At 45.7% G+C, this 26,018-nt stretch overlaps 3 protein-coding genes across 6 annotated transcripts; all 3 read right to left on the reverse strand.

Annotated features, from left to right (window-relative positions):
* Positions 1 to 183: 183 nt before the first annotated feature.
* Positions 184 to 9,762, reverse strand: LOC6733679 (dnaJ homolog subfamily C member 13). Of its 2 annotated transcripts, none has more exons than XM_016167190.3 (22): positions 9,593 to 9,762; positions 9,039 to 9,283; positions 8,844 to 8,984; positions 8,541 to 8,685; positions 8,183 to 8,381; positions 7,619 to 8,123; positions 7,383 to 7,561; positions 7,120 to 7,327; positions 6,645 to 7,055; positions 6,244 to 6,585; positions 5,977 to 6,185; positions 5,751 to 5,919; positions 4,923 to 5,690; positions 4,287 to 4,865; positions 4,114 to 4,225; positions 2,872 to 4,045; positions 2,294 to 2,816; positions 1,740 to 2,233; positions 1,303 to 1,678; positions 1,120 to 1,242; positions 740 to 998; positions 184 to 679 (listed from the first exon to the last, which is right to left on the reverse strand). In XM_016167190.3, exons 2-22 carry the CDS (start codon positions 9,228 to 9,230, stop codon positions 564 to 566), a joined length of 7,224 nt encoding a protein of 2,407 aa, XP_016026649.1. In that variant the 5' UTR covers positions 9,231 to 9,283; positions 9,593 to 9,762; the 3' UTR covers positions 184 to 563. The 2 variants fall into 2 exon arrangements, with proteins under 2 accessions (XP_016026649.1, XP_016026650.1); XM_016167191.3 differs by having other exon boundaries at positions 8,183 to 8,384.
* Positions 9,763 to 10,272: 510 nt separating this feature from the next.
* LOC6733680 (ras-related protein Rab-32) lies at positions 10,273 to 18,705 on the reverse strand. 3 transcript variants are annotated; one of them, XM_016167186.2, is made up of 4 exons: positions 17,558 to 18,705; positions 11,278 to 11,673; positions 11,053 to 11,196; positions 10,273 to 10,991 (listed from the first exon to the last, which is right to left on the reverse strand). In XM_016167186.2, the coding sequence occupies exons 1-4, from the start codon at positions 18,071 to 18,073 to the stop codon at positions 10,881 to 10,883; spliced, it is 1,167 nt and encodes a 388-aa protein (XP_016026651.1). In that variant the 5' UTR covers positions 18,074 to 18,705; the 3' UTR covers positions 10,273 to 10,880. The 3 variants fall into 3 exon arrangements, with proteins under 3 accessions (XP_016026651.1, XP_044778587.1, XP_016026653.1); XM_044922652.1 differs by having other exon boundaries at positions 18,458 to 18,703; XM_016167188.3 differs by lacking the exon at positions 17,558 to 18,705 and adding an exon at positions 12,197 to 13,742.
* Positions 18,706 to 19,121: 416 nt separating this feature from the next.
* On the reverse strand, positions 19,122 to 24,601 carry LOC6733683 (mitochondrial folate transporter/carrier). The gene is made up of 5 exons (XM_016167185.3): positions 23,758 to 24,601; positions 21,500 to 21,653; positions 21,087 to 21,441; positions 20,527 to 20,672; positions 19,122 to 19,543 (listed from the first exon to the last, which is right to left on the reverse strand). Exons 1-5 carry the CDS (start codon positions 23,909 to 23,911, stop codon positions 19,384 to 19,386), a joined length of 969 nt encoding a protein of 322 aa, XP_016026655.1. The 5' UTR covers positions 23,912 to 24,601; the 3' UTR covers positions 19,122 to 19,383.
* Between the last annotated feature and the right edge of the window lie 1,417 nt (positions 24,602 to 26,018).

Consider the following 26,018-nt stretch of genomic DNA (forward strand, 5'->3'; position numbering starts at 1 on the left):
CAAAAAAATACCTATCAGTATTCAGGTACCATTACACTTAAAAAAAATAAGTATTTTCCCTACCAAATTTATTAAAAGCACCTTTAAAAAGATTACAAATAAAAACTGGTTGAATCCATAAACTACTTATTGGTTATTTATTAAGTTGGGTATAGCCAGATATTTAAACGAACGTGGTCACAATTGGGTTTCTCATTTGTAATGAATCGGCTTTATTCCATAATATGTATAATCACTTTATGCATGCTCTAGTTAGGTTGTTTATGCGCGGTGTATAAACTAACAGCTAATTATTTATACAGTTGGTTTTTTATAAATATAAAAAATGAAACTTTGTTACAGATTAATAATATGCTGGCTAACGATTACCGCGCCAGCCTTTTTCACGATACGTACAATTGGCTGCGAGTGTACAAAATAAAATAAAGTTTAATACAATAATTGGGGGCAACCCGTGCAATTCCGTTTCCGTTTTCTGATTCCGTGGCAATCGAAGGCTCCATGCTAGCGTTATCTTGAATACCAGTCTAAGCTTTAGCCTTGGTCCGGCGGATAACACGTCGCTAGTCGATGGGTGGACGGGCCGAAGGATCATCGCGATCGATGGGTGGCGGCGAGGTGAGCACTTCTACGCTTTGCGCAGGACCCGCTGTCAGGTAGCCAGCCGTTGGATTGACTCCTTCAATAGGATAAAGTTATACATACATATGAGGCAGTACTATAAGGATCATACACCTACCGGTCAGATAGCCACGTATTGTGGTGTCGGCAATGAAAAGATCGTGTCGCTGATCCTTGAATTCGGCCCACACGGGGTGTTTGAGCAGAATTTGCGTGACCCGATCGCCGTAATTGAGATTGTGCGTCATGCCTTTGAGAGCCGCCACAATTTGTGCCTTAACCGCCGATGGATTGTCCACGAACTCCAGACGACTGTCCAGTAGTCCCAGCAGAAAAGGTATAAGTCCCACCTCCAGAGATTGACTGATCAACGAATCCTAATAGATAAGAAATTACATATTTATGGGTTGGTACATAAATTTAAGTCTTAATAGCAGCCATTTTCATAGCAGTCTTAAAACTTTAAACTAAAGTAATTCCTTTCAGAATGCAACTCACATGCTGGTGCTTAAAGAGGCGACTTAGAGCCTCGCAGGCCTTCTCGATGCAATCCCTATTGTGCTCCATGCACTTTTTCAATGGCGCCACACATTCCGTCTGTGAGATGGCACTCACGCAGAACTGAAACATAATATACGAAACTTAAGCGAATCTCCAATCGAAGTGTTGATAGTACCCAACCTCAGACAGCGAGAGCTGATGTAATACTGATAGCGTGTTTTTCGGCTGCACTGAGAGCAGATTGAACAGCTTTGGTATATGCCCAAGCACAGGGATGTCGTCCGCAAGGTTGGGCTGCGACCGTAGGAGCTCCACTAACGCAGTGGTGGACAGGTCTAGCACATCCTGCTCTGAGGAGCTCTTGCCGATCTGTTCGACGACAAAGTCCAAAAGATCGGAAAGGAATTGCTTTGGCTTGCGCAGTGTCCAAGCGGGATTGCTGACGAACAGACGGAGGTAGACGCCGGCCACAACGATTTCATTGGACACGATATCCTTAAGTATTTCCGGATCTTTCCACACATGCCGGGGATTCGCCTTTTGCAGCTGATAGAATCTGTGCGAAAAGAAAACATGAAAATTAAAAAGACAACGAAATGCATTTCGTTGTTAAATACCTTTGACATGTATCGGCCACAGCATCACAGACATTCGATCGCGTGGTATCGTTCCAAATCAGTTCCGGATGCTCGTGTATGGACTCAAAGAGCTGCACGGACGTCGCTGGCGACTCCACCATAGCATCTATGAAAAGCGCTGGCAAGAACTTTGACACAGTGATCCGCACCTTGGGCCCGCTCAGGCGATCCGCCGTCATCTTGGCCAAAATACCGGCGCACATCTCACGGATTTGCGGATTACGCGAGTTGCAAAACATATCCAGCAGGTAGATAGTGGCTCCCTTGGCCTGGGCCTCCTTAATCATCTCCTGCACGTTCATCAGTCCCGACAGAGTCTCCAACACCTTCACTTGGCTGGCACGAAGCTCTGGGTCCTTAAGGGCCACCAGATAGTTGCCAAGGATCTCACAGGCTGCCACCTCCGAGACGCACTCCTTGTTGCGCGAAACCAAAGAAACCACCTCCAAGGCCACCGCTTTCACAGTAGAGTTCTAAAAAGAACAGGAACAAGTCTAATAAATATCCAAGGGATTACAAAACCAAAAGCTTACATCCGGGAATATGTTGCTGGCCAAGAAACCAAATATCATATCGAAGTTTCCGATGCACTGAATTTCCACCTCGGCGTTTGCCTTGATCACCGCAATCAGTGCTTTAAGCACCATGGTAATATGAAGCTCAATCTTTCCATCGCTGCTAAAGTCGTATTTGCTCTGCTGTAAGGCCAACTGCTGTTCCGTCAGCGCATCCGTCTCCAGCTTCTTCCGGGTCTTTGATCGGTTATAAGCAGTTAGAACCTCGTCGAACGTAGTTCCCGCTTTTCCCGTCGAAGCCTGCTGAAGCTGAGGATGATTAGGCGCCAAAGTGGGGGTCAGGATGCCATCATTTCCCATTTTGGGAGTAGCGCTGACAGGAGCGACACTGGATTGAGGGTTCTTTTTGTACTGCAAAAACTGATAAGCGTGCTTTAGGTAATCCAGCAGGTCCATGATGAAGAGCTTTGGCTGAGCAATTGGATGAGTTGGCATATCATTGTAGATGCGTATGAATATACCGCCGATCTGCAGCTCGTCCCTTAAGGATAAAATTAACGTTATATAAAACCGGTTTTTATGTTCTGATCACTTACTTGTGTGCATCGAACTCAAAGCTGGAAACTAGCTCTGAGAGCTGGGCAATGTCCTCATGCGTCTCCTTGGCGGAGGCCGTTCGCTGCTGCTCGAGGAAATCCTTAAGCTGAGCGCGAGTTCCATTATCCCAGATGAGGTAGGGATTACGCGTGTTTGCCGTGAGCAACTTAAGCACATCACTGTCGCGAACCGTGGCCAACTGGTTGGAAATGTAACGCGTGAGCAGACGATCGAGCACCTGTTTGATTAGAGAGTTTTTAGCCTCTCCCGTAACAATGTACTTTTGCTGGATGGCACTGGTTCTCGTCTTCGTAAGCTGTTGCTGTTGCTCACTTTCGGTGGGTGTGGAACTAGCGGTGTCGCTGCTACCAGATGAGGTGTCTGACTCCTTTTCCTTTCCGCTCGTAATGGCCAGCTGTTTGCTTTGCAGGGGATTGTGAGCGTTCTGGGTGTACGTTGAGCTTGAGGCTGCGGACACCGATGGCTTTGGTTTTATGACTGGTGGCGCCTTAGCCGCTGGTGAGTTCGTCTCGCTTCCAGTCACCGGTTTCTGACGCAGCTCCATGCTGTAACCAGCTAAGGCGATGCAACCGAGCACCGCCATCTTTGCAAGGTTGTTTGCCAGTTGCTGCTGGTTTGACTTATCGCTAACATCCACCCCGCTTTCGTCCAGCGTGTAGTCATACTCGAAGATGAAAAGCAGTAAGGACCAGAGAACGCCGTTCCGCGACAGTTGGCATTGCAGGTCGTAGTTATTGGCAGCGAGACTGGTCACCAGGCTTACCGATAGCGTGTGTTTAAAATAGACCACACGACAAACGTCAGACAGCAACTGTGGCAGCTGGATGATCTTCTGCTTGCACTTCTCAAAGTTACAGGCTACTTCGAAGCAGCGGGTTACGTTTGATATGACTTGGTAGTGCAGCGAGTCCGGCTTCGAGTCCACGCCCAGAATAGACACGCAACGGGTGTAGGCCTCCAAGAGCGCCTCAATACCTTCCTCCCGCCGCAGTTCTTCGGCATTTAAGGCAGAGCAGTGGACTGTATGGTAACACAACTCAGAGGCAGCTGTTAGTAGTTGGGCTTCCTTTGAGAAGAGCTCATCATCTCGTGTCTCCAGACGAATGGTCTTAATGAGCTGCGGGTATCCTGCGTACTTGTAGGGTCGCAAAACTATAAATAGATGTGAATAATTAAATAGTTTTGATAATTCTAAAAAGAAAAAGTTAGGAAACACTGACCATCCGGATACCGCTCAAAGAGTATGCTCTGTGTGCGAAGTATCAGCACAATATTATTGGGATCTGGCCCACCCGAGCTCCACACATTCCGCGAGCAAAGAAACTCATACGCCTAAAAATAATCGCTGAATTTTAGAATTGACCATTTAGAATGTTGATTATTATTTACGTACCTGATTCACTTTTTCAAATATTTCCCGACCATTCGGATTTTTATCGGGATGATACATTTGCGCCAGCTTATAATAGCTCTTTCGAATCATCGACTCATCTGGCTTAGGAGTCTTGGTAAGGTCGATGCCTAGGTCCTGGTAAGCCTGTTGGATTGTCATCTGAGGAGGTTTCTTCTCTACCTCCTTGCGCCAAGCGTCGAGTGTGTGCTTTAGAAGCTGCACGGGATCAGAAATGGGCCAGTTGGGGAACTTTTGGGTGTCGCACAAGTGACGCAGGTAATAGATGTGGCAGAAGAGCTCGTTCTCCAGCTGTGGATAGCTGATCACTGGAATGGCCAAGTACGGGTACCTTGCCATTGTATGTCCACGAAGTCGAGGCGTAAAGTCTGCGATATGCGCCGCTATCTTCTCAATTAGTAGACGTCGCATCTCTGAGCTCCATATCACCTCAGGGGTGTCGAACTCGCCCAGGAAAATTTCTGCAAACTTTTCTGCGCTGTAATTTTCTAGGAAACAGACCATAGCCTCGGGAAGAAGCTGACCGAGTATGCTGCGGTGCATGATTCCAGACTGGGAGGTCTGTCAAGGAAATTAAAATTAAGATCATCAAATTAAAAAATGGTATACAATTATTACCTCTTCGCTCCGGAATCCCTGCTTCATATGCGTCATTTTGAGGAATCGAGTTATAGGTAAAATGTTGCTGCCTGTGTACATGAGCATGAAGTAGAAGACTCCCGTAAGGTACACCTTAGGCATCTCGGGATTGTCTTCCATAATCTGGTAGAGCAGAGTAGCTACGCGCTCCAACAATCCGGGATCGTGGGTAAGGCAAACTTGTACCACATGCGGTAGGCAGATGAACTCCGAAAGTTTGCGAGACAACTTTGGACCTGGAATAAGAACTGCCACGCCATTTTGGGTGCGACTCGGAAAGAAGCTAGTACACTTTATCAGAATGTCTAGGATCTTTGAGGACAATTCAGTCTCGTCGTAAAGCGGTGTGCCTTTGGCAATCAGACACCATTTTAGTTGAGGGATCTGCTGAAGCGATCGCCAGCCATCCATGCCAATAGCCCAGCAACGGGTCTTTGGTGTGATTAATCCCTTCTGCCACAGTTCCTTGAGCTCCGAGTATGTAATAGGTCCCTGACGCTCCGGCTTTTGACCATCTTTCTCAATGTTGTAGTACCAATCCTTTTCTTCGTATGTACCCATATTGGGACCCGCTTCAATAACATTTGTTTTGGTATTGAGCTGCGCCCGTCCCTTGTGTAGATGGGCTAAAGTGATGAGATCTACAAGGCATTGCACATGATCGATAAGGGCTCGACTGTTCGATTTCTCTAGCACCAGGCAAGATATTAGGTTGATCAGTGCATCGCGCATTGAAGGAGAAAGGCACTAAAGAAACGTGAAGTATTAATGCAGGACCTTAGATTAAAAGTTTTGTGTTAGACTCACCCTATCACTGAGCTGCAGAATGTAAGACATATCGTTAAACTTGCCAATCTCGGCGTGGTAACGTCGGTAAACCTTAGCTAGAGCCTGAAGGGAAAACACCGTCATTTGGTCATCATTTACGCGTTGTCGGCACAACACACGTCGATACAAGGCATTAAAGAGTTCAATCCTAGAGAGATAACTATGTTTACATCCATAATTAACTAAAGCAAATAGGGAAACTTACGGATCCTTTACTAGATTTTGCGGCCAGTCGTCCTTCTCCAGTATCAAACGAATGTAGTAGTCACCAATTTTGATTTCGTCAGCTAGACATTGGTAGGCCACTTCAAATTCCTGATAATTCCATGCCACAATCATTTGACCGGCCAAGTCACGATCATTAAGAAACTGACGCAGCTCATTCTCCAAACACATACGCAGTTCTTCGCGGGTCTGCGAAAATATTTGATTTGAATTTATCAATTATAATTAGAAATTTATATGTGAATACCTTGTGATTCCATATTAAATTGGGGAGACTGTGATCTTTGGCAAAGCTGTAAAAGAAGAAGGGCAGATTCACTACCACATCAGATGTCTTTTTTTTCTTTCGTCGATTTCTCAGCACAACAGGGCGATTCTTTAACGCCTGAGCCGCTCCGTCCTGTTTCTCAATTAGGTTCATGCCCCAATGCTTAATGCCTTGTAAATGCTTCTCTATCACATTCTTGCGAGTTTTGTTGGAATGTTGTATTGCAAATTTGAGATTGTCACGAAAATTTAGCTTGTCCTCCTCGACGTCCGACTCTGGGACAGTCTCCTCAGACTCCAAAAAGGTTAACAGGCCAGCGGGCTGGTAAATTTGAAAAATATGAAAAACTTGATTAAATATATACATTTCAAATAACTCACGAATATGCGTTTAAAGAGTTCCATGGCCTCCTCACTGTCTGTTAGCCACAGCCCGATCAAATGCCGCGACAACTGACGTTGCGTGGTCTGGGTGGGATCATTGGAGGGCGTATACAGTGCCACCAGTAAGTGCCGGCACAGCGCAGCCTCATCCAAAGCCAATGCTTGCATTTGCTGGGCCACCGGCAGCTCGCCCTCTTCAATAATGGCCCGCAGAACCAATCCAGCTCCCTTCACGATCGCCAGCGAGGGATGCTGGAACAGTTTGTACAAAAAGCGTCCACGATCGGCAACCAGCTCCAGCAGAGTATCGAACTGCTTGCCGTCGGTGGTCTCGCTGTAAGGCACACACAAGGCAAAGGTCATGAAGTCCAGCATGGCTGAGAGTACCAGAGCACCACTGCCATGGCTCTGAAAAAATAATAAATAAATAGTTACAAAACGAGTTGACCGCACTCTAGGATGGTTTAATTACCACATGGGTTGTCCACATGTTGAGCAAAGTTTCCAGAAACGATTTTGATGACAGAATGGATGACTTATTTAGTTGCTCCTGTTTTAAATCGTGGTCAGAATTCACAGAGTGCATTAGCGAGTTAATCATGTCAATGGCGGAGTATGTCACAGCCAAATCCTTGCGTCTTAAAGCAGCAACCACCTTTGTACCGATAATCTCACGAAAGCTGAAATGTATTCAAACATTAATAATGATTTTAATACGAAACTAGAATATATTACCCCGGGAGATTGGTAAAGGCTGCGTAACCAACCTTGCTAGCGAGTAGACGAGTAAGTGCGTGAAAGATAGCCTCCAGCTCCAGGTTGCTTAGCTGGGCCGTAGGGCTGTCCAGCTCTTTTTGAGCCAACGCTTGCAGGGCACTCAGTATAAGTTTATCTTTGTTTTCAGCAAACAAGCTCTGTGAAACGAAACATTAGTTAGGTTAAACCGGAATTCAACCATTAGGTTAACCTACATCCTGAGTTACACTGTAGTTGAGGCCACTGTGAGGCACATTGGCATTAAAGCGCTCCAAGATCTCATACCGCTTAGAGGGGTTTTGAAAATTATTGATAACCAGGCGCATCAAATTCGCCTCTGTCTCCTCGTCCACCGAGCTGTTTAATGGCACATACCGTTTCCCTCGCGGCGTGTTGCCAATGCGGACGTGCACATCCTGATTGCCACTGGAGCGGACAGCATCCAGAACAGTGGCCAACAATGAGTCGCGGTCGTTGGTGCTGTAGTTGCGAACGATTCCATTCTTGTACTCGATGCTGAAGCGCTGAAGATTGTCCTTGTCTCTAACTAAGGCAAACACATCAGTGAGCGGACGCAGGGTGCAGACGCTGTAGGTTTGAGGATCCCGCTCCAGCAGCGTTACCTCGGTGAGGCAGAGAATACGCTTTACCGGATCCGGATGGCGGGGCGTTATCTTATGAACCGAGAATTCGGTCGACGAGGTTTGAAACTGGTCGCCACTGAAAGATTATATGGTTTCATACAGAATTTTTTTTGTGGGTCTTTCACGTGAACTCACCTGAACTTGCCGAAACGCTGCCTCTCGAACTGCTCCAGTGTGATCTGACTCTTGAGTATTTTGGTTTCGATGCTCAGAAACTGAGCCGATCTCTGTGCTATGTTCTGCACGATCTCGTGGTGATTCAGGGCCTTAAACAAATGAAGGCGACTGAATCCGCCGTAGGCCATCACGATTCCTCCCTCATAGTCCGAGATGCCTGCTTAAAACGTGTGCGGAAGAAAGATGAGTGCGGAAAGTAACCAAAAATAAAAGAAAGAACAAAACACGGAGCGATCGTATTGAATTGTAATTGAGGCACATGAGGACAAAACAAGACACATTAATTGATGCAAGCGAGTCGAATGTGCATAGCTACCTATTATTCCCTCGATATCCTTGTACATATAGCTGGCCAGCACGTCGTTGGTGGTGGGATCGAGCTGGTCCAGAGAGCAGGGAGTGACCTCCAGCACTGTGGGAAGACTGATGCCCGACCAGTGGTATTTGTAAGCACTGAAGCGCTGTAAATGAAATTCATTAGTTTAACAAGTTTAGATAGTATTTAACATTAAAATTTTGAGATTAGGATTCACATTGTATGTTTAAATATTAATTAGGACTCGTTTTCAAATCTGTATAGGATTAATGCAATCCCATTAAGTGAGACTCAAAAACCAACCTGAGCATTTTTGGGCTTGTCCGCAAACTCCTTGTAGTACTTTAATATAGAGCTTAGGATGTCGTTCCGATATTCCGACGATAACTTGATTGTATCTAGTTTCTTATCCTTTTTGATGGTAATCACAAAATCATGGGGTATCTGAAAGATCAATTTATTTAGTTCCCAGCTCGAAGTAGGATCTAAAAAACTCACATTTGAGGTCTTTGAGGGTGCTGCTGCCACAATGTCCGAATAGGACCACCTGTTAGTGAGGTCGAGCTTGTCCGGATTGTAGGTGGATATGCCGGCCGTGCCGATGGAGAGGATGCGCTTATACCTGCCCTTCCAGGAGTGCTTGGTCACCAGGAAGCACTCCAGATCGACGTTTTCCTTAGGCGGCAGCATCGTTTCTTGTGACGATTCCAACTGATTACCTTCCACCCAGTATTAGTCAGCAACTGAAAGTGAGTGAGATATGGAGTGTGGGAATGGGAGTCCAATCAGAGCCTCGGCATTTCACGACTGTTTTTTTGGGCACGCAGCTGGTTCCCGTTCCCAGCGGTTTCCAAATATCCAATTGACTTGCCCCCGACTCCGGGGCACTGATTAATTAAGTCGACTTGGGCACTTATCAGCAGAAGTGCCAGCGGAGCCCCAACAAAGACCAGAAAAGGGGAGTAAACGTGACGAGTGCGGAATGCTGCGGCCCCCAGAGCGCAGACCGTTGGATACGGCTCCGCCGAGCTGCAGCACTGGCGGTGGCTTACCTTAAACATCTAACACATTTTGCCCACTTGTTATATTGTCTACTATTCCTAATATCTCTCGTTTGCGGAATTTTTGCAATAAACAATTTAGCAGTAAAACGGCTACACAACACTAATAAATAGAGGTGCTAATATCGATGGCAATCGTCTTGCAGCGATTCGATAGTTTGTAAGGCTCTATCGATAGTGGTCCCGTTCAGCGGCAATTGGTAACCATATATTCACGGTGTTCTCGAAGTATTTTATAAAACAAGGTTCCAATTAAACCTGATTCCAGCTGTTTTCCAATTTTTCCATACTAATTACTACTTTATACGTTTCACTTTTCTTAACGATTTAATAATTGCTAATAATTTTCTATAGAATATGAACGTACGAGACTTTTATCTTTATTTAATTATTTTTAAATATAAATATGTGATCAGTCACTAAACAGTAAGGACTACCCTAATTGATAACTATCGATAGTTTGAATATTTTCAAAAAGAAAAACATTGCCGGTTGGGGAAAACCTTTCGTACGATTTTTTACCGTTAAAAAAGGAAATGTAAAAACATAAAGGTTTTATTTGTATTTATTAAAAAAGACCAGTGATCCAATGAAAGCAAATACTAATATCATTTTCATTGTACCACAAAAGCACTTACACAGAATTTATTCAGCTAATAAAACACGTCCTCTGAACTTAACTACCAATAAAAACTTTATTTCTGATTTCGTATTGCATTAAGCGTACGTATTGTTATCTAAATGCAAATAAAGATGGCAGAGTGTGTTTGCATACGAGAATAATAATTCCAAGATAAAACAATCTCGCCAGCAGAGGCAAATAAAACAAACAAAACAATAAGACGATTCGTATTTTACACAAATGTAGTATACTATGATACGGATGCTGCACTACCTCCGGCTATCCTCGCAACTAGGGCAATGATGGTGATAGTAATAATGCTTCGTATGCGTAGGTAAGTTATGTGTCACCATATAAATTCTCGAAGTGATACGGATCCCGATCCCGGCGCAACATTGTGGACCCACAGACGAGCTTTATCGCGATTGGCGGGAAGTGGTGTTAAAGATAAAGACGGACGGGATGATGGGATTCTCGGTGATGGAGATACAGATGAGACTAAGTCTTAGACAAATGTTACGTTAAAACCCTAAGCATAGTTATCGCTATCTTCTAACAACATGAACATGGAGTGGACGTAGGCACATGGCGTTTCTGTCTTGAAACTCGCTCTTAGACTGGGAATGGGAATTGGAGTCGCCGGACCTCGGTCCCAGGTCAGCAGGAACACTTGTTCTTGGCATCCGATCCGGTTGCATCGGCCGTGCTCAGGTTGAACTTGTCGCCATCGGCCAGATCGGCAGATATCAGCTTATCGTTGATGAGTATCTGTCGGGCGAGTGGAAGAAGATTAGCTGGGCTTCATGCGGGGATTAGCAGCGATTATCACCTTATTCACGAGGGCACGAGCTGCCTCGTCGATGTTGATATTCTCCTTCGCGGATGTCTCAAACCACCCGGCAAATCCGTTCTCCCTCACATACTCATCCATCTTCTCGGGCTGCGTTATGATGCCCTGCTTTTCCTGGTCGCACTGGAAAACGGATGAGCAAAACGTTTTAATTACATATAATAGAAATTATACGGTCTCCTTTAACCTTAGGCAATCACTTACTTTATTGGCCAGCAGGATGCACGGAATGGGACTGCCGTCCGGCAGCTGCACCTTGGAGTCCAGATCTTCCTTCCACTTGCTCACGCAATCGAAAGTCCCACTGCGAGTCACATCGAATACGATGAACGCGCCCACCGCCTCCTTGTAGTAGACTCGGGTCATGTTGCCAAAACGCTCCTGACCGGCGATATCCCACAGCTGGAGGCGCACTATCGTGTTGGCGTCCCACTGCAGCACCTTCAGGGCGAAGTCCACGCCGATGGTGGCCCTGTAGTTCTGGCTGAAGAACTGGTGCACATAGCGCTTGATGAAGGACGTCTTGCCGGTGCCCAGTTCACCGATGACTAGAATCTTGTACAGATGCTCACGCTTATCGCTGGTGGATGTCATGATGGCCTGCAAGCAAGGATTGGATGAGAGTTACTTGTATGTTCGATCCATGCTTAATAGACTAGTTTGATAAATGTTATACGCTAAACAATGAAATCCCACTTGTGACTTGTAATCTCAAGATAACGAGATACATACTTTTGGGCTCTGTTTTTCAAGATACAAATACAAAAAATCGCTGCATTTCGAACTATAATAGCTAGTAAAGTTTCTTCTATCATAACACGTTTACACACAGTTATATAAATGTATATCAATATATAATATAGGAAGTAAGAATTCACCACTTTAATAAATTCTAAGCCTGGTATTAGTTACACCTTCTGCAGCTCGTCAATCCGCACTGAGATTTTCTGGTTAGTTGACGAGACCCCCTGGGCAATTACCACCGCCCGCCGCCCGCACAGTTGAATGACACTCTGGAACACACACTATAAGGGGGCCAACATATCACTTGCGGGGCTTCTTCGCTTCTTCGTAGGTAAATGACAACTGGCGAACTGGCAATCCGACGACGACGAGACCTTACCGGTTCCATTTCCTGATCCATGGTCAGGTCACCGAAGGCCGGCATGGGCTTGGCGTTCTGTGGCTCTGTAGTATCCGCCTGCTCCTCGCTCTCGTCCTCGGATCCGGAGTCCTGGTTGGAGTATTCACTAGCCACCGACTGATAGTGCAGTGTTTCCCGCCTGCCCTCGATGCTATCGTGGTCGCCGAGGATGAGCTGCTGCTGAGCGAAGCTGAGTCGCCGGATGCTCGAGTCGCTGAGCTCTTCGTTGGAGTTGGGCTGTTGACTGGCGGCGGCGGCCAATGCGGCTTCGTAGGCACTCAAGGGACTTCTGACTGCACTGCCCACCTCAAAGCGGACAACGGGCGGGGGATTGGCAATAGTCTGGGCACTTTCCGCCGAGGAGACACCGTCCTCAGCCGCCGGAGGGGATGTGGATGGGTCCAGGGATTGCTGCCCTGATGGCTGGGGTTCCGTGTTCGCTGGTTCAGCCAGTGGTCTGGCGTTGAGGCGGTGGCCGCGCTGCTGCTGCTGCTGCATCAATTCCAGCTTCCTGCTGGATGCGCTCGAGGATTGGGACTTGCGAACAGCTCCGGTGCCGCTGGCTGACTGAACGCGACTTGGTTTCGCTGGCGCCCGTTCTCTGGGCGGCGTATCGCGTGTGCTCTCGGTGGTGGTGATAAGCGGCGACGGCGACGCCGATGGGGACTCTCTCTCGGTGCTCTGGGGCTTCTTCTTCGCCACCAGCAGCTTGGTGGTGCGGGTGCTGCTGCTCGTATCTCTCGTGGTCACGGTGGTAGTGGTGGTTTTCTTTCTCGGTTTCCTTTCCTCTGCGGCGGGTGTCAGGTAATCCGTGTCGCTTTTGGGTCTGCTCTTCCCGCTCTTCTTGGCGTGCGCTGGCTCCACCTTCTTGCCACTGATGGTGATCTGCAGCGTGCTGCTGCCGGCGGAGGTGGGTGAACCGGGTGGCGATGGCAGGGGTGTGGTTTCGAGGTGCTCCACGCTGATGTCGTCGCTGGTCGCCAAGCTGTGGGGCCGCCCCTTCGGCGTCTTCCCACTTTTTCTCAGGCCTCCAAGAAGCAGGCGGCGCGTAAGGCTCTTTTTCTTGGTCTTGGCGAGGGCTCCACTGTCCGTGGAGATGGAGCTGGCCACGTCTTCAAGCTCGCCTGGGGTTTCCTGAGCCTCTTCCTCCGCGCTGCGGGTTTCCCTGTCGGTGCTTTTATCCAGCTCCCTTTCCCTTTTGGTTTTGGTCTTCGAGAGGCTTCGCAGAGCCGCAGAGAATCGGGAACGGCCCTTGATCTTCCCGGTGGCCTCCTCCGACTCCTCTTTCGGTTCCCCGTCCCCCTCCTGGCGGTCACCCTTTTCCTCCGATTCCGCTCTCTTTGTGGCTGCTTTTCCCCGCTGCTCGTCCACGTTGGGCATATTTTCAACTGACGCTGTTGATCCCTAGCGATTCTACAAAGGTTCCATTTGCTCCAGCTTGATTTCCAGTCCTGATCCTGCACGATCCTCGAGCTTTTTTTTTAGCAACCGTTGCCCTGACTAAACGAACGCGCACTGAAATTCCCAGTGCCGACGACTAGGCTTTTATAAATTTTGTATTCGCCCCGTTGGTCCCGCCCCCGCCCCTCCTCCTTTTGTGGTGAGAGGTTTAGCATTACAGTTACGAAAATCGCTTTAGCTGGCCAGGTGCTTACCAACACTGGTTGCCGCCTCCAAATCGCTTGCGAAATGAGCGTGAGAAGAGCCGGTGGGCCTTTGAATGGGCCGATTGGACGGCTGGCAGCCGCTTATCAAGCAATCCCCGGACAAAGATTGGCCAGTGTCCGGTGGCCCGCCATAATGGACGCCAGTTGTCCGGCTGGTTAGCCCTGCTCCGGAATCACTGGTCTCTATCATTGGGAGCAAGGTAATGCATGATGCCCTGATGCCATGAAGCCGTGATGCTACGATGACAAGCACCCAATCATCCGGCACAACCAGTGGAGCAGGGCGCCCAGTGTCCATATCTGGACCTGACCTCTCCAAGCAACCCAGAACGTGCTCCGCCGCACTTGGCGGGCTTCCTTTAAGCTGAGGATTTGCCGCATCAACTTGTCCCAAAAGAGTCGCTCGGCATTAAGTGGGCGACACATCAATCTGGCGGGTTGGGCGCTGTCTTGGCCGACTGTCGACTGACTGCTCGACGTGACTATATAGAATTACGCTTATTACAAAACGTGGTTAGCCGCAGTGCATCGAGCAGAGCGACAGGGAAGGCGATATGTGGCCCATATACGATTACCCAAGAAATAACCCGAAACGCAAACGGGATGGCATACATGTGTATTTATGGATAGATCGTATCTTACAGATGTACGGAAGTTGCTTCAGGTCTGACTTAATTAGATATTGCAGTTCCTTATACAGACACTTTGCTGCGGTAGCGATATCATTGTAGTAGAGGTAGCTATTATTACTTAACCTTCTTTTAAACTATTAACCGTGTAACTAAGAAGTACAATAAAGAATTATTTATTGGTTCAGGCAGTGTTGGCCTATATTTGATTAGCTTTATGCTTACATCTACATATCAAAATACAATAGCCGTTCTTTTTAAAAAGTAAATTGTTCATTGATGACTTATACTTTCATACAAGCTAATAGCTAACTCAATACAATTGCACAGTGAAGTAAATCGTTCTAATTGTAATTCACTATAAAGAGTGCTGTCTAAAGCCTCATCGATTTGCACATTCTGAAATCGGGAACAAGTCAACAGTCGAATCAGCTTACATAATTCATGTGAGATTACAGCAAACACATTTTCTCGAGCCTTAAAAATTCCAGTTGGGGAGCAGAGGGCTTTTAAACCATAATGTGCCATGGAAACCGAAAGCATTAGAAATTCACTTTCGCATAAATGTCGAACGTGGAAGAGTTCCTTTTGTGCCCGCAGATGTTTACACGCAATCCAGCCGGAAAATAGGAAACAGAAGAGCTATGCGAACCATTCGGCCCACCATCTGAAACTAAGGCGCCTGCAAGTGCCCCCCGACGACCCCATTCCGAACAAAAGCCACACGGATGCCCGGATGTGGCGAAGTCCTGCATGGACTTCTTTCCCGTAAATCGGATACCGAATGGGAGTCGCTAGGAGCCCCCCACCCGCATCGGCCAGCAATCACGTGCTGTAGTGAGTTCAACAAGAGGAAGTGAGCACGTGAATGAGTTCCTGGAATGGAAACTACTGGGATTGCATGTATCACGGCATGCATAAAATCAAGCGATGTGGACCAACACCTGTCTTTTTAGATAGCTGGGGAAACTACTCTTATGGCTAAGCCCATTTTCAACCGTTTAAATCCGAAGGTTTCTAACTGGACCCCAAAAAGTATGCAATGAAATCTGATCTGCAAGTGTAAAAAGTAGAATATCAAGTTGACGGCAAATATTGCAAATATTTGTAAATTTAATGGCTGACTATTTAAAATATTAGATTTGATAGGGATAAAATGTAACTCATTTATGCTTACAATATCTACTTTTAATATGTTGTTTTATGCTAGTCAATATTATTTTCATTACTAAAAGTTTATGATGTAACTAATTGTTAAAGTACTACATTTATGTATAAATACTATGAATTTTAAGGTTCAGTGCGATGTACTCAAATTACTTTTCAAAGTACTAAAGATTCAAGTTTTCTTTTAAATTGAATACCCCAAAATATCGCAGTTTGATAAACATGGAGACTGCGTGCACAAAGATAGTTGGCATTGGAATTTTAAGATTGGCAACCTGGATTGCGTGATATTACGACCGAGCGATACTCTACCAGTTACCATAGTAAATATGTACATACATACATATGCTTATCAGTTGGCCCGGGCAATTGTCATGTAAATTAATCAGTCTACCACCAACGTAAAGTCACACAAACAACACAGCGGAGTGGAGTGGAGGGCATTGCCTTGGCCAGCGAGGGAGTTGGAGTTTGATTACATAAGGAGGATGCTCTGCGAGTGGCGGACAGCGATCCCTCAATGGACTCTGCACACGCTGCTTTGCGTATTATCGGTGGCATGGAGTGGAGTGCCAGCTCATATCTTATCACTCCATGGAGTCGCCCATAAAAGGGGGAGGAAGAGGCGGCGATTAGATAGTGGCCGAAATGCAATAAGACCTTGTGATTCATCGAGCGAACTACTTGCATGTGCGATGTGTAAATGGGAAATGCTGGAAATGCCAGGCAGTAATTAAAGAGCCCACACTTTCCTTGCCTGATTCCATAATTGACCTTCAAACGTGACTTTGTCTATGCTTTTGCACCGAATCCGTAGCCTACCTCCTTCCAATTCCCATTATAGTTTCTCAACAGTAGCGGATATCTATAGCCGGCTAACCCGGCAATCACTTAAGTAGCTCAACACACCCACATGGTTCCGTCCCCGAATCCGACCCTTCTATGTGGAATGTGTAGCATGGCCATATCGGTAGCCCCGCTTCACATTGTTTTGATTTTATCGTCTGGCTTGTAACTAAGCTGGGTATCCAATGAAATAGCGATTGTAATTTCATTACCATTTAATTGGTAAAATTGGCATTGGGAAAATGGCAATCGCTTGATTAAAGATTAGAAGCAAACTAATTCTGAAAGGGAAATTCACTTTGTTGGGTGGGTGGAAAAACGTAATAAAATGGGCACACTGATAAAAAAATCTTCGATTTTCATCTATAATTATAGATTTTATAGTATTAAAATATAAAAGTTAACCTATGGACTTTTGAACTTGCCTTAAATATGATTAATATTTTTTTAATAAGAAAATTAGAATGCTCATCCTTAGATAAAATTAAATTTAAATTTAAATATTTTTATCAGTGCATTGTGATATTCCGCCTTGCGATATTCCACATTCCGTGCATTATTCACGCTCCGTAATCCCATCTGGTGGGTTTCCGCAAAGTTCTCTGAGCAACTTAAACGGCTAATGAGTACAAGCTGGTTGTGTTAACGGCCTGACGAGGCGAAATAGCGAAAGCCATTGCAACACTTGGCCAACTTATTTTTGGGCATTTCCCACACTGGCAAAAAAAGAGTACATTTTTTGGAAAGTCATCATTTAACGCCAATTTAAAATCGCATGAATGTTGGTGTGCTATGACTACTTGCTAATGCTTTAGAAATTCCCTTTTCTTTTTTAAGATTTAACAATATAGGTTACCAAGTATATATGAATGTTGGTGCAATCTGATCCCTTTAACTTATGGGTTGACGCTCTTCTAATTGTTTAAAGTGTGTCCCTCCTCCCCACTGCCAATCCGACCCACAAATTCATTTTGGCACGTGCCGGCTGTAGGCAAACACTTTCCATTGCGTGTTATGGTGGAGGTACTTACTCCGTTGTGCAGGTATCCGTTGTTTCTGTTGATGTCCATGTGGTTACGGTTGGCTCCCGCGGGCATGACCGTGGTCAGTTGCAGCGCCTCTACGGCGCCGAGATCCAACTCCGGCTTGGGCTCTGCGTAGGCCGGAGAAGCACTTCGCAGCGAGAACTGGGAAGAGCTGAGGGGCGGATGCAGCTGAGACTCCGCGGACGGGAAACAGATCTGGCGGCGCACGAAGATGGGCGACTCCTTGGCGCTGAGGGCGCCCAGTGAACCGGAGCCTGAGCTCACGGGTCGATGCCTGTGCTCCACGGGCAGGTGACCGGACTGGGTGTTCGGATGCTGAAGATCCGTGGCCAGGTACTGGCAGCGCAGGCAGGCGCAGGTGAGTTCCGAGAGCTGATTGGCCGATTTGGATTTGGGCAGGGCCTTTACCAATCCGGCAGACTCCTGGGCCAGGCAGTCGCAGATGTTCCGGCGTCCGGCGGAGGTGGAGACAACGCTGCTCTGGATGACGCCGGTTGCCATGCAACCACCGATACGGGGTGGGTGAGTGTGATCTTTAGACCTTCTCCGCAGCTATCTAACGCCCCCGCCCAGTCAAGGTCGTTCACACGCGCTCTAGTGGCCCTCTACACGCACAGACGTATCACTCTCGCTCTTCGGAACGCGGATCCCGAGCAACATGTGGTTCTGGCCTAACGGTAAACAATGGCTAGACTGTTCTTGAACTTATCAGAAGAATATGTAGGTATTTATTTGCGAGTTTCACAGCTATGTATTTGCGGTGTTATCTCAATCGATCGGTTTGTTGAACTCGACCGTTGCACTTTTTTGGACAATTTCATGCACTCGAATCGCTGGAAACTGGTTTCAAATGCAAATGGAGCAGTTTCGATGGTAGCCACTTACTTTGAATCTTAGTATCATAGGGCTTAAACGGTCATTTGCAACTTCTACTGTTTGCTCTTGACGATAATTATACGAATCGTAAATTAAATTCACACACGTTCGATTTCCAGGCACGCAATACTACGCAAGACAACAACAACACGGGCCAAGACGGCGCAAAACAACAACAAAAGTGATTCCGAGCCTCGACACGTCCAACCTCCAGTAATTTCAGTTTATAACTGAACCGAAAACAAGAGGAAACGAACGTCGCACGAACGAATCCGAAAGCGAGAGCTTTGCGAAAAGCTCTTCGCAGAAAACCGTTAAACGGACTCCGAGTCGGACTAAATTGAAATCCGTATCGTTTGGCGGTAAATCGATTTTAAGTTCGAGCGGCGTTAATTCAAATATAATAAAATATATACTCCTAGAGGGATACCACTGTGTATGCTTTTGACAAAGCTTACACGATCTATAAAGATGCCAGATGGTATAATTTTCTATCCGCTCTGAAAAATTCGCACTCACTTTTTCCATTAATAAATAGTATATCGAGCAACTGCAATCAGATAGTTTGCTTATTTTATTATTATTATTCATTCAAACAAGGAAATCACACCCAGAAAAAGGCATTCTTTGGTTCACAAAGATTTGGTTTATTTGCAAATGTGAGGCTATGGACTTATATTTCACCGGTTTATTGTAACACTTTCGTCAGAATCCAATCACAGATCCATTCTGATGCACACTTAGGAACAACAATCACTTTACTTACTAGGAAAAGACCAAATAGGTCTTCGGCAACATCTAACTAAACTTAGACTAAAAGCAGCTGCTCATGCTCAGCACGATTGCAACTGCCCGCTGACTATAGAGACATATGGAAATGTCGTGAGGTGATATATGTATCTTAGAAGCCTAAAAGGAATCCAACCAAAGGAAAATCACACGTCCGACGCATCCTTTACAGTCTCTATTTGCTTTCGCTTGGCGAGCAGGAAATGCGAGACGTTCTCGTACACCAGGAAGGTGACCATGCAGGCGGGCACTACTCGGGTTAAACTCGCCTTCAGCCCCTTGTAGAAACCTCTGTAGCCCTCGAACCTGCAAATAGAACCAAACACAAGGCGGTTAGTGACTGAGAACTGGGAGCTACATCTACTTACAGTAAGGGCGCATTGGCTGTTTCAGATTAGCAAAGAGATTCTGCACAATTTAGGGGGGATCGAAGACTTAAGGAGCGGAAGGAGCAAGGACTACTTACTCAAGCTGCCATGAGCCCTTGGCCAAATGAAAAGACGCAGGCTGGACGCGCTGACAGTGTTTGCTTTAGTTTGTTCTTAGTTTTCTTGTAGGTCTGCCATCGTGGCCTTTTAATATGGGTAAGTAATTTCGCATTTCTTATCTTTTCTTTGATTTCAATAAGATTGTTCCACTGTAGGGTTAAGTTGGTTTCACAATGCGTTTATGCTTATTAACATAAGTGTCAAGGTTTATCCTTAAAATTATAAACCATTTTCAAAAACTATGAAGAATCTTTTTGCCAAAACGAAATTTTGTATCAACTAAACAGTAACTGGTTTTTTCTTGTGCTTACACAATTCCAAGCCGTTATAGAATAAATAATTTAACTAAACTAAGAACTAAATGTGTGTTTGTTTCGATGAAGAGTGCAAGAAATGCGTCTCTGAAATTACATTTCATGGGCAGGGGCAATTTTGACAAGGCCCCAATCACATCAGTTACTTTCGAAGTTAGGAGTGAAGGATGTACAATAAACTAGTTATGGAATACACTTAAGGCTAAAGTAAGGTGCTAGGGCTAAACCGAAATCGAGTTACAACAATAATACAGAATAAGTTTGTCATTTTCTGCTGTTAGCTGCACATCGGAGGAAACGAGAAAGATTCGTGTATTCTAGGTGCTTAGCTTAAATTCTCTGTCAGATTCTAGATTCGATGCTCTAGTACTAATACTCCATCTAGCTGGTCAGCTTCTCCCAGATCAGCATGACCATGCAGATGTTGGGCGTGACGTGGACCAGGTAGGGCACCAGGCCCTTATAGAAACCTCGCATGCGCTCGTACCTCCAAGTCTGTTTGATGCAGTCCCAGGTGCCGTTGTAGCGGTGATGGTGGTCCTGCAGCCGTGCCCGCACCACCTGGTACGGGTAGGTGGCCGCCGCTGCGATCAGCTTGGAGACAGCCGCGAAGGCCAAGTACTCGGTGGTTGCCTGTGGGTGATAGAACTCATATTAGTGAGGCGAACAAAATGAGCTGAATGGTTGCCAAATGGCGGAGACGTCATCACAACCAGATATATTCGGATACGGTTGGGTATACTGTACAGATGCGGTCAAACAAATTATAACAATGCGAACAAATATTTATCTGATTAGAAACGTCTTCCAACGAAAAAAGTAATTGAAAAAAACACATTGGGCTAAGTACTCGATAGTATAGTAGTCACTTTTTGAACGTTGCGCATTAAGCTTAAAGACTTCATAGTATTGTAGATTTGTATAAGTAATAATTTTGTGCTATTAAGTTAACCGCATCTGTTCACCCAATTTAGTATATAGGCGATGTCAACGCCACGCGCAGCTTGGTCATGTGATGGGTTGGTCATCTGTGATCTGCCTACTCACCAGCTTCGTGTCGATGGGCAGTTTGCGATACTCGTTGTAGGCGTTCTTCATCTCCTCGTAGGTCATGAACTGAATGGCTCCGTGGGAGACGCCCAACATGCCGGGAACAAAGCCGCGGTACAGGCCACGCATTCCCTCCTCCTTGTATATCTGGCCCAAGGCGTGGATCATGCCCCTGTACTCGGCACTACTCGCGGCATCGCACTGCAGGCAGAGACGCGTCTTCACCACCCAGATGGGGTTGGTCAGCAGCAGGGTGAGAATTCCGGACTCAGCTGCTGCAAGCATGTTCATCGTGGGGCCCAATGGCATGGTCGTGTTTCCTCCTTGGATAAATGTCTTGATGGTGTTGTAGCTGAAGGGAGTATTCGCATTTAGGATTGTTACCATTATCAGTGGGGCAAAGTACTTACAACATGAAGTACAGGCCCCAAGAGGAGCCCGATCCCCAGACATTGGGGGTGACGCCTTTGTAGAGTCCGCGGAAGCCCTCTTGCCGGAAAATTGTGGTGAAGGCGCTGCTCAGTCCCCGGTATTGCGGCACCGTAGCTGTCCGGCCATCGTTAACTGAAAGTGGAGAAGGAATCACGCTCGTCAATGATAAACATGTCTAGACATTGCAGCCTTGGAGCTGGCACGATTATGATTATGGATACTGGCACTAAAGGGCCGGCGAATGCGTCATATTGTGTGCATTGCTCTTCACCTAGGCAACTGTACGTCTACGGGTATATCAGTTGTTGACTCCGAAACCAAAAAGCCCAGGCCCGTGGCCAAAGTTGTTTTCGCCAGAAACAGATAGATAGCGTTAATTGCCAGCGGATGCGATAAGCTGGGAGCGTCGAAAGCAGGCACTCTACTTGTTTTCGCGTCCATTAGCAGCTACTTAGCTATTTATATGGGACGACATATTCTATATGAGCTGGGCAATCATAAGATCTGGCCTGACAACAGTACCAGGCAGAAGAAAGGGGCTCGTCTTCGCTTCTAGGCTATTTATAGCGTCCTCATTGGTGACCTTGAAAGGAGACTGGACAGCCCAAGAGGCAAGTTCTTTTGGGTATTTACGACGAAGCAACCACATTGCTTTTGGCCACCGTAATGAGTTTTTCGACATGCACTCGATAAAGTCGCAGCGATAAGGTCGCAGAGTGCTGAATCAGCCGACTTCCCGCATGGCAACAGTTGGAACTCGTTTTTAGCCACTGGAACTGGCGCTTGTGCCACATAAACCGGACAGTTGCCGCTGAAAGTTGCCGTTAACAAAGCCATCGCAATGTACAGTCGAGTCAAGTGGTCACGTGATTAAAAACGAGCAAGAGCAGAAAAGCAAAAGCAAGATAAACGGGTTTCGTTTGGCCAAAATGCGTCATCGCCATAAAGGCCTTGCGCAAGTCAATAGAAAACAGCTGTTGCCAAATCGAGAAGCCACCGGATTCAAGGAGGTTCATTGCGGCAAAACCACTAGCTCTGGATTTTCTAACCATCCCAACTTGGGTTCGCTTTATCAGCTCACAAAACTCGCATGGTGTGACTTTAATTCGCATAAACAACTCGTGTGCTGGTTGTTATTGTTTACAAGCCACTTTTCTGGTGAATTTACATATTCACTTACTGCGTTAACGATTTTTAGCACTGATCCGGGCAAACTGGACGGCAACAATATTTAATAATCAAGAAACCCGCTCTCGGTTCATTGTTGTTGTTTTGGTATCCCGAAGCAGACTATACGGAAATGTTGTTCATGTATTTTGCGCATGAAACGCAATCGAGGCTAAACATATGATTCAGTTTGACTACAACGAAGTAGTTTTCAGCAAGTAGCCATAAACACAATGGCCTGCGTCAGCTGATGGCTCATATAAGAGCCATTAATACATGCTAGTGTCATATCTGAATAACAAAGGTTGACAGCTTGTATCGATCTTTGGCCAGGCGGCATAAAAGTAAAAGCAAGTAAACAATTCGAACTGCTGTTGCTCTGTTTCCTGCCTGCAAAATCCAGATTAGACCAATTTGAGATTCTACACACAATTGTCAACACAACCATAAATTTCGTCTTTCTATCGCATTGAGGAAAAACTACGTTTTCACGTGCCCGTGGCCCCATTCAGCAGAATTGTTTATGTGCGAAAGCATGCACGTCACTACTTGACTACACAGGCTTCTCAAATTTTCCATGGTGCACAAAAAAAAAAAATCAAGTGTGAATTCTCGGATACCCGAGGAGCGTCTCAAACTTTCCATGGAAAATTTGTAAAGCAATGCGCAAGCAAAACGCGAGCGGCGAGTAAAGTGCAACAATAATCTGCAGCCAGACTGGCGGCATTTCCCCGCACGTGCCGAGTGCTCTTTACTACACAGCAATATGCGTAGTGCTAGTTCCTATGGTGACATTTACGTTTTTCTTATCAGTTGACAATTTTCTTCTGATAGGTATAGTTTTTGTGTTCTATTTTAAGCCCAGTTTAATCAGAAAGGTGCCTATATTACAGAGCAATATTGCGGAAAACAGTACTTAGATTAAAGCACTGGCATTTTGGATTATTCAACAAATATTGACAATAAGATGTTGTAATAGTGTACCACTACTTGACCACGGAAATCGAATTGAGTGCTTGGTTTTTCCGCAGGGCAGAGCGGAATTCCCCGAGGCGTGTGGATGACTCACCTGCGAATCGAATCTTGATCAAATCCAGGGGATGTAGAATGAGTGTGGACACCACTCCGCCGGATACACCGGCGACCAAATGCTCGTACTTGACGTGTGCGAATACGTTGAATTTCTTGGGACTGCCCGTGGTCTGTGCCTTGATCGGATTCATTGTGCGATCTCTGGTGATTTCTTGTGCGCTCCTTCTGTATTATTGTTGCTATCGCAGGCTTATTGGCTGCCCCGGTTGAAACTCACTTTTGCTACTGTGAATTGTACTAAAACTACGTGCTATTTACACTCTTTGGCTTTTCGGCTGCTTTCGACACAGATGGGCGCAAATCAAAGGAAATCGCTCGTCGAAATTATCTTGTTGCTAGGCGCACAGTTGTTGTTGTTGCTGCTGTCGCTGCCGCTGCTCCGGTTGTTGTTGTTGCTGCCGCTGCTACAGTTGAAACATTTGTGCCTTTGCTTTGTTGTTGCCCAGCTCATATTTTCACTCGTTTGTTGTCGTTTATGAAGACTTTGTTGGCCAAATTGCTGCCCTTCTTGTGTATCTGCTGTTCAGAATTGCTGATGCAATATTAGCTCCGAAATTGCTTCAAAATTATTTTCGTTTGGCCATTCGTTTCTTATGTAATGCCGAACTGAAAGGGCAGCCTAAATAATTGCCTTCGTTTTTTGTGGTCTGCCCAGCTGACAAGCTACTGATTAGCGAGCGCAATGCAATTAATAATCAAGCACGTGTGGCAGCAATGAAAATTAAGTAACAACTTTTCTACGCGCGAGCAGGCGGATAAATGCGAACAGCAAGCTCTCTAACGAAAAACGACTAATCGACTTCAAGCACAGTGTTACCATATGTGCGCCAGAGCCGATAACGATAAAAATACCAGCCAGCCGCAAAATAAATACCAATGTACATCATATCCGATTCAAAAAATGGCATATTCACACTACTTGATAAAATATGTATTTCCCCTTTATATTACTCAAATATGGCACTAAATATGTTATTAAATAATTATTGCATATTTAATTAAATTATTATCTAATTAATAATTTGAATTTTTAAGCTGATAAGCTAATAAAACAACTATTTTTAGAGATATAATGTTCTATCTTCTTCCCAAAAATCTAGAAATAAATTACCTAATAGTAAAACATTACTTTCTTTAATGCTTAGTTACATTTATTTTGGTAGGAAGACATATAAATTATAAACTTGGCTATCAGAGCAAATATAGCCGTGCCACTCTTTTATAGAAATCCTTAAGTAGATAGAAACCCAATTAATCTTCGAATAAGTTTCCTACGAAGGCAGTCAATACAAATAATTCCCATGCAAAGGTATTCAGCACCAATATAATATGGAATATTCAATGAGTGGTCATGCAATCGAGTGACCCGCTAATTACTGAATAAACCATGCTTGCCCACAAACGAGCATCGACAACTGTAATTTACCTTCGATATTCCAATTAAATTGTGTAAACAATTTGGCATAAGCCAGAGGTCCTTAATTACAGGTGGCGGAAAGGGCCAGGATAGAGGTATGTATGTATGTACAATAATGGCTAGATGGATGGGGTAGAAGGGGTAAAATGACACAATTACCAACTGGAGTAGGCATCCGCCGGATCCGAAGTATCGCCGCAAATTGAGTGGGGGCGTGGCCAATGTTGGGCAAACATCGGACAGCTCCAGCTATATGGCTATATGCTCCGTGTAGCTCCGTGTTTTGCGGTCACGGGAACACATGTTCGCCTTCACATCGCGTCGAATGGCATGAAATTTTAATTTCATTAGTCGAACGATATAATTTAGAGACCGCAGACAGCGAGCAATTCGAGGTACTTAGTTGCAGATACTTTTGTATCTCATTATACGTATGGCTAGAGCTTTAATTGTGTTCGTTTTGTGCAGTGTGCGCATTTCTGTGCATTTCAGGAATATGCCAAAAATTCGCAACGATTTGTCAGTAAATAATTTCGAATTGTCCTCCGTCTGCAGGCAATCAAAAAATCTAAAAAACGCGCTCGCTCAAACGAAAGAGAGTATCTGTAGAGATGTATCTTTCGCCCTCTGCACATGGCACTGGGATTGGGGACTGCGCATTAAGGACTGGCTACCACGGCCTGGGGATGGATGGCGAATCCGGGGATGAGGAATGGTGATGGTGTCAACAGTGCTCTGATTTATTTGAGCGCATTCAACGCTTCGTTGCAATTCGTTAATTTGCCCGTTTTCCGCCGCCAGAAGAAGGGAAGCTGCCCAGA

Source organism: Drosophila simulans, chromosome 2R, assembly GCF_016746395.2.
Source record: "Drosophila simulans strain w501 chromosome 2R, Prin_Dsim_3.1, whole genome shotgun sequence".
NCBI classification, from domain to species: Eukaryota; Metazoa; Arthropoda; class Insecta; order Diptera; family Drosophilidae; genus Drosophila; species Drosophila simulans.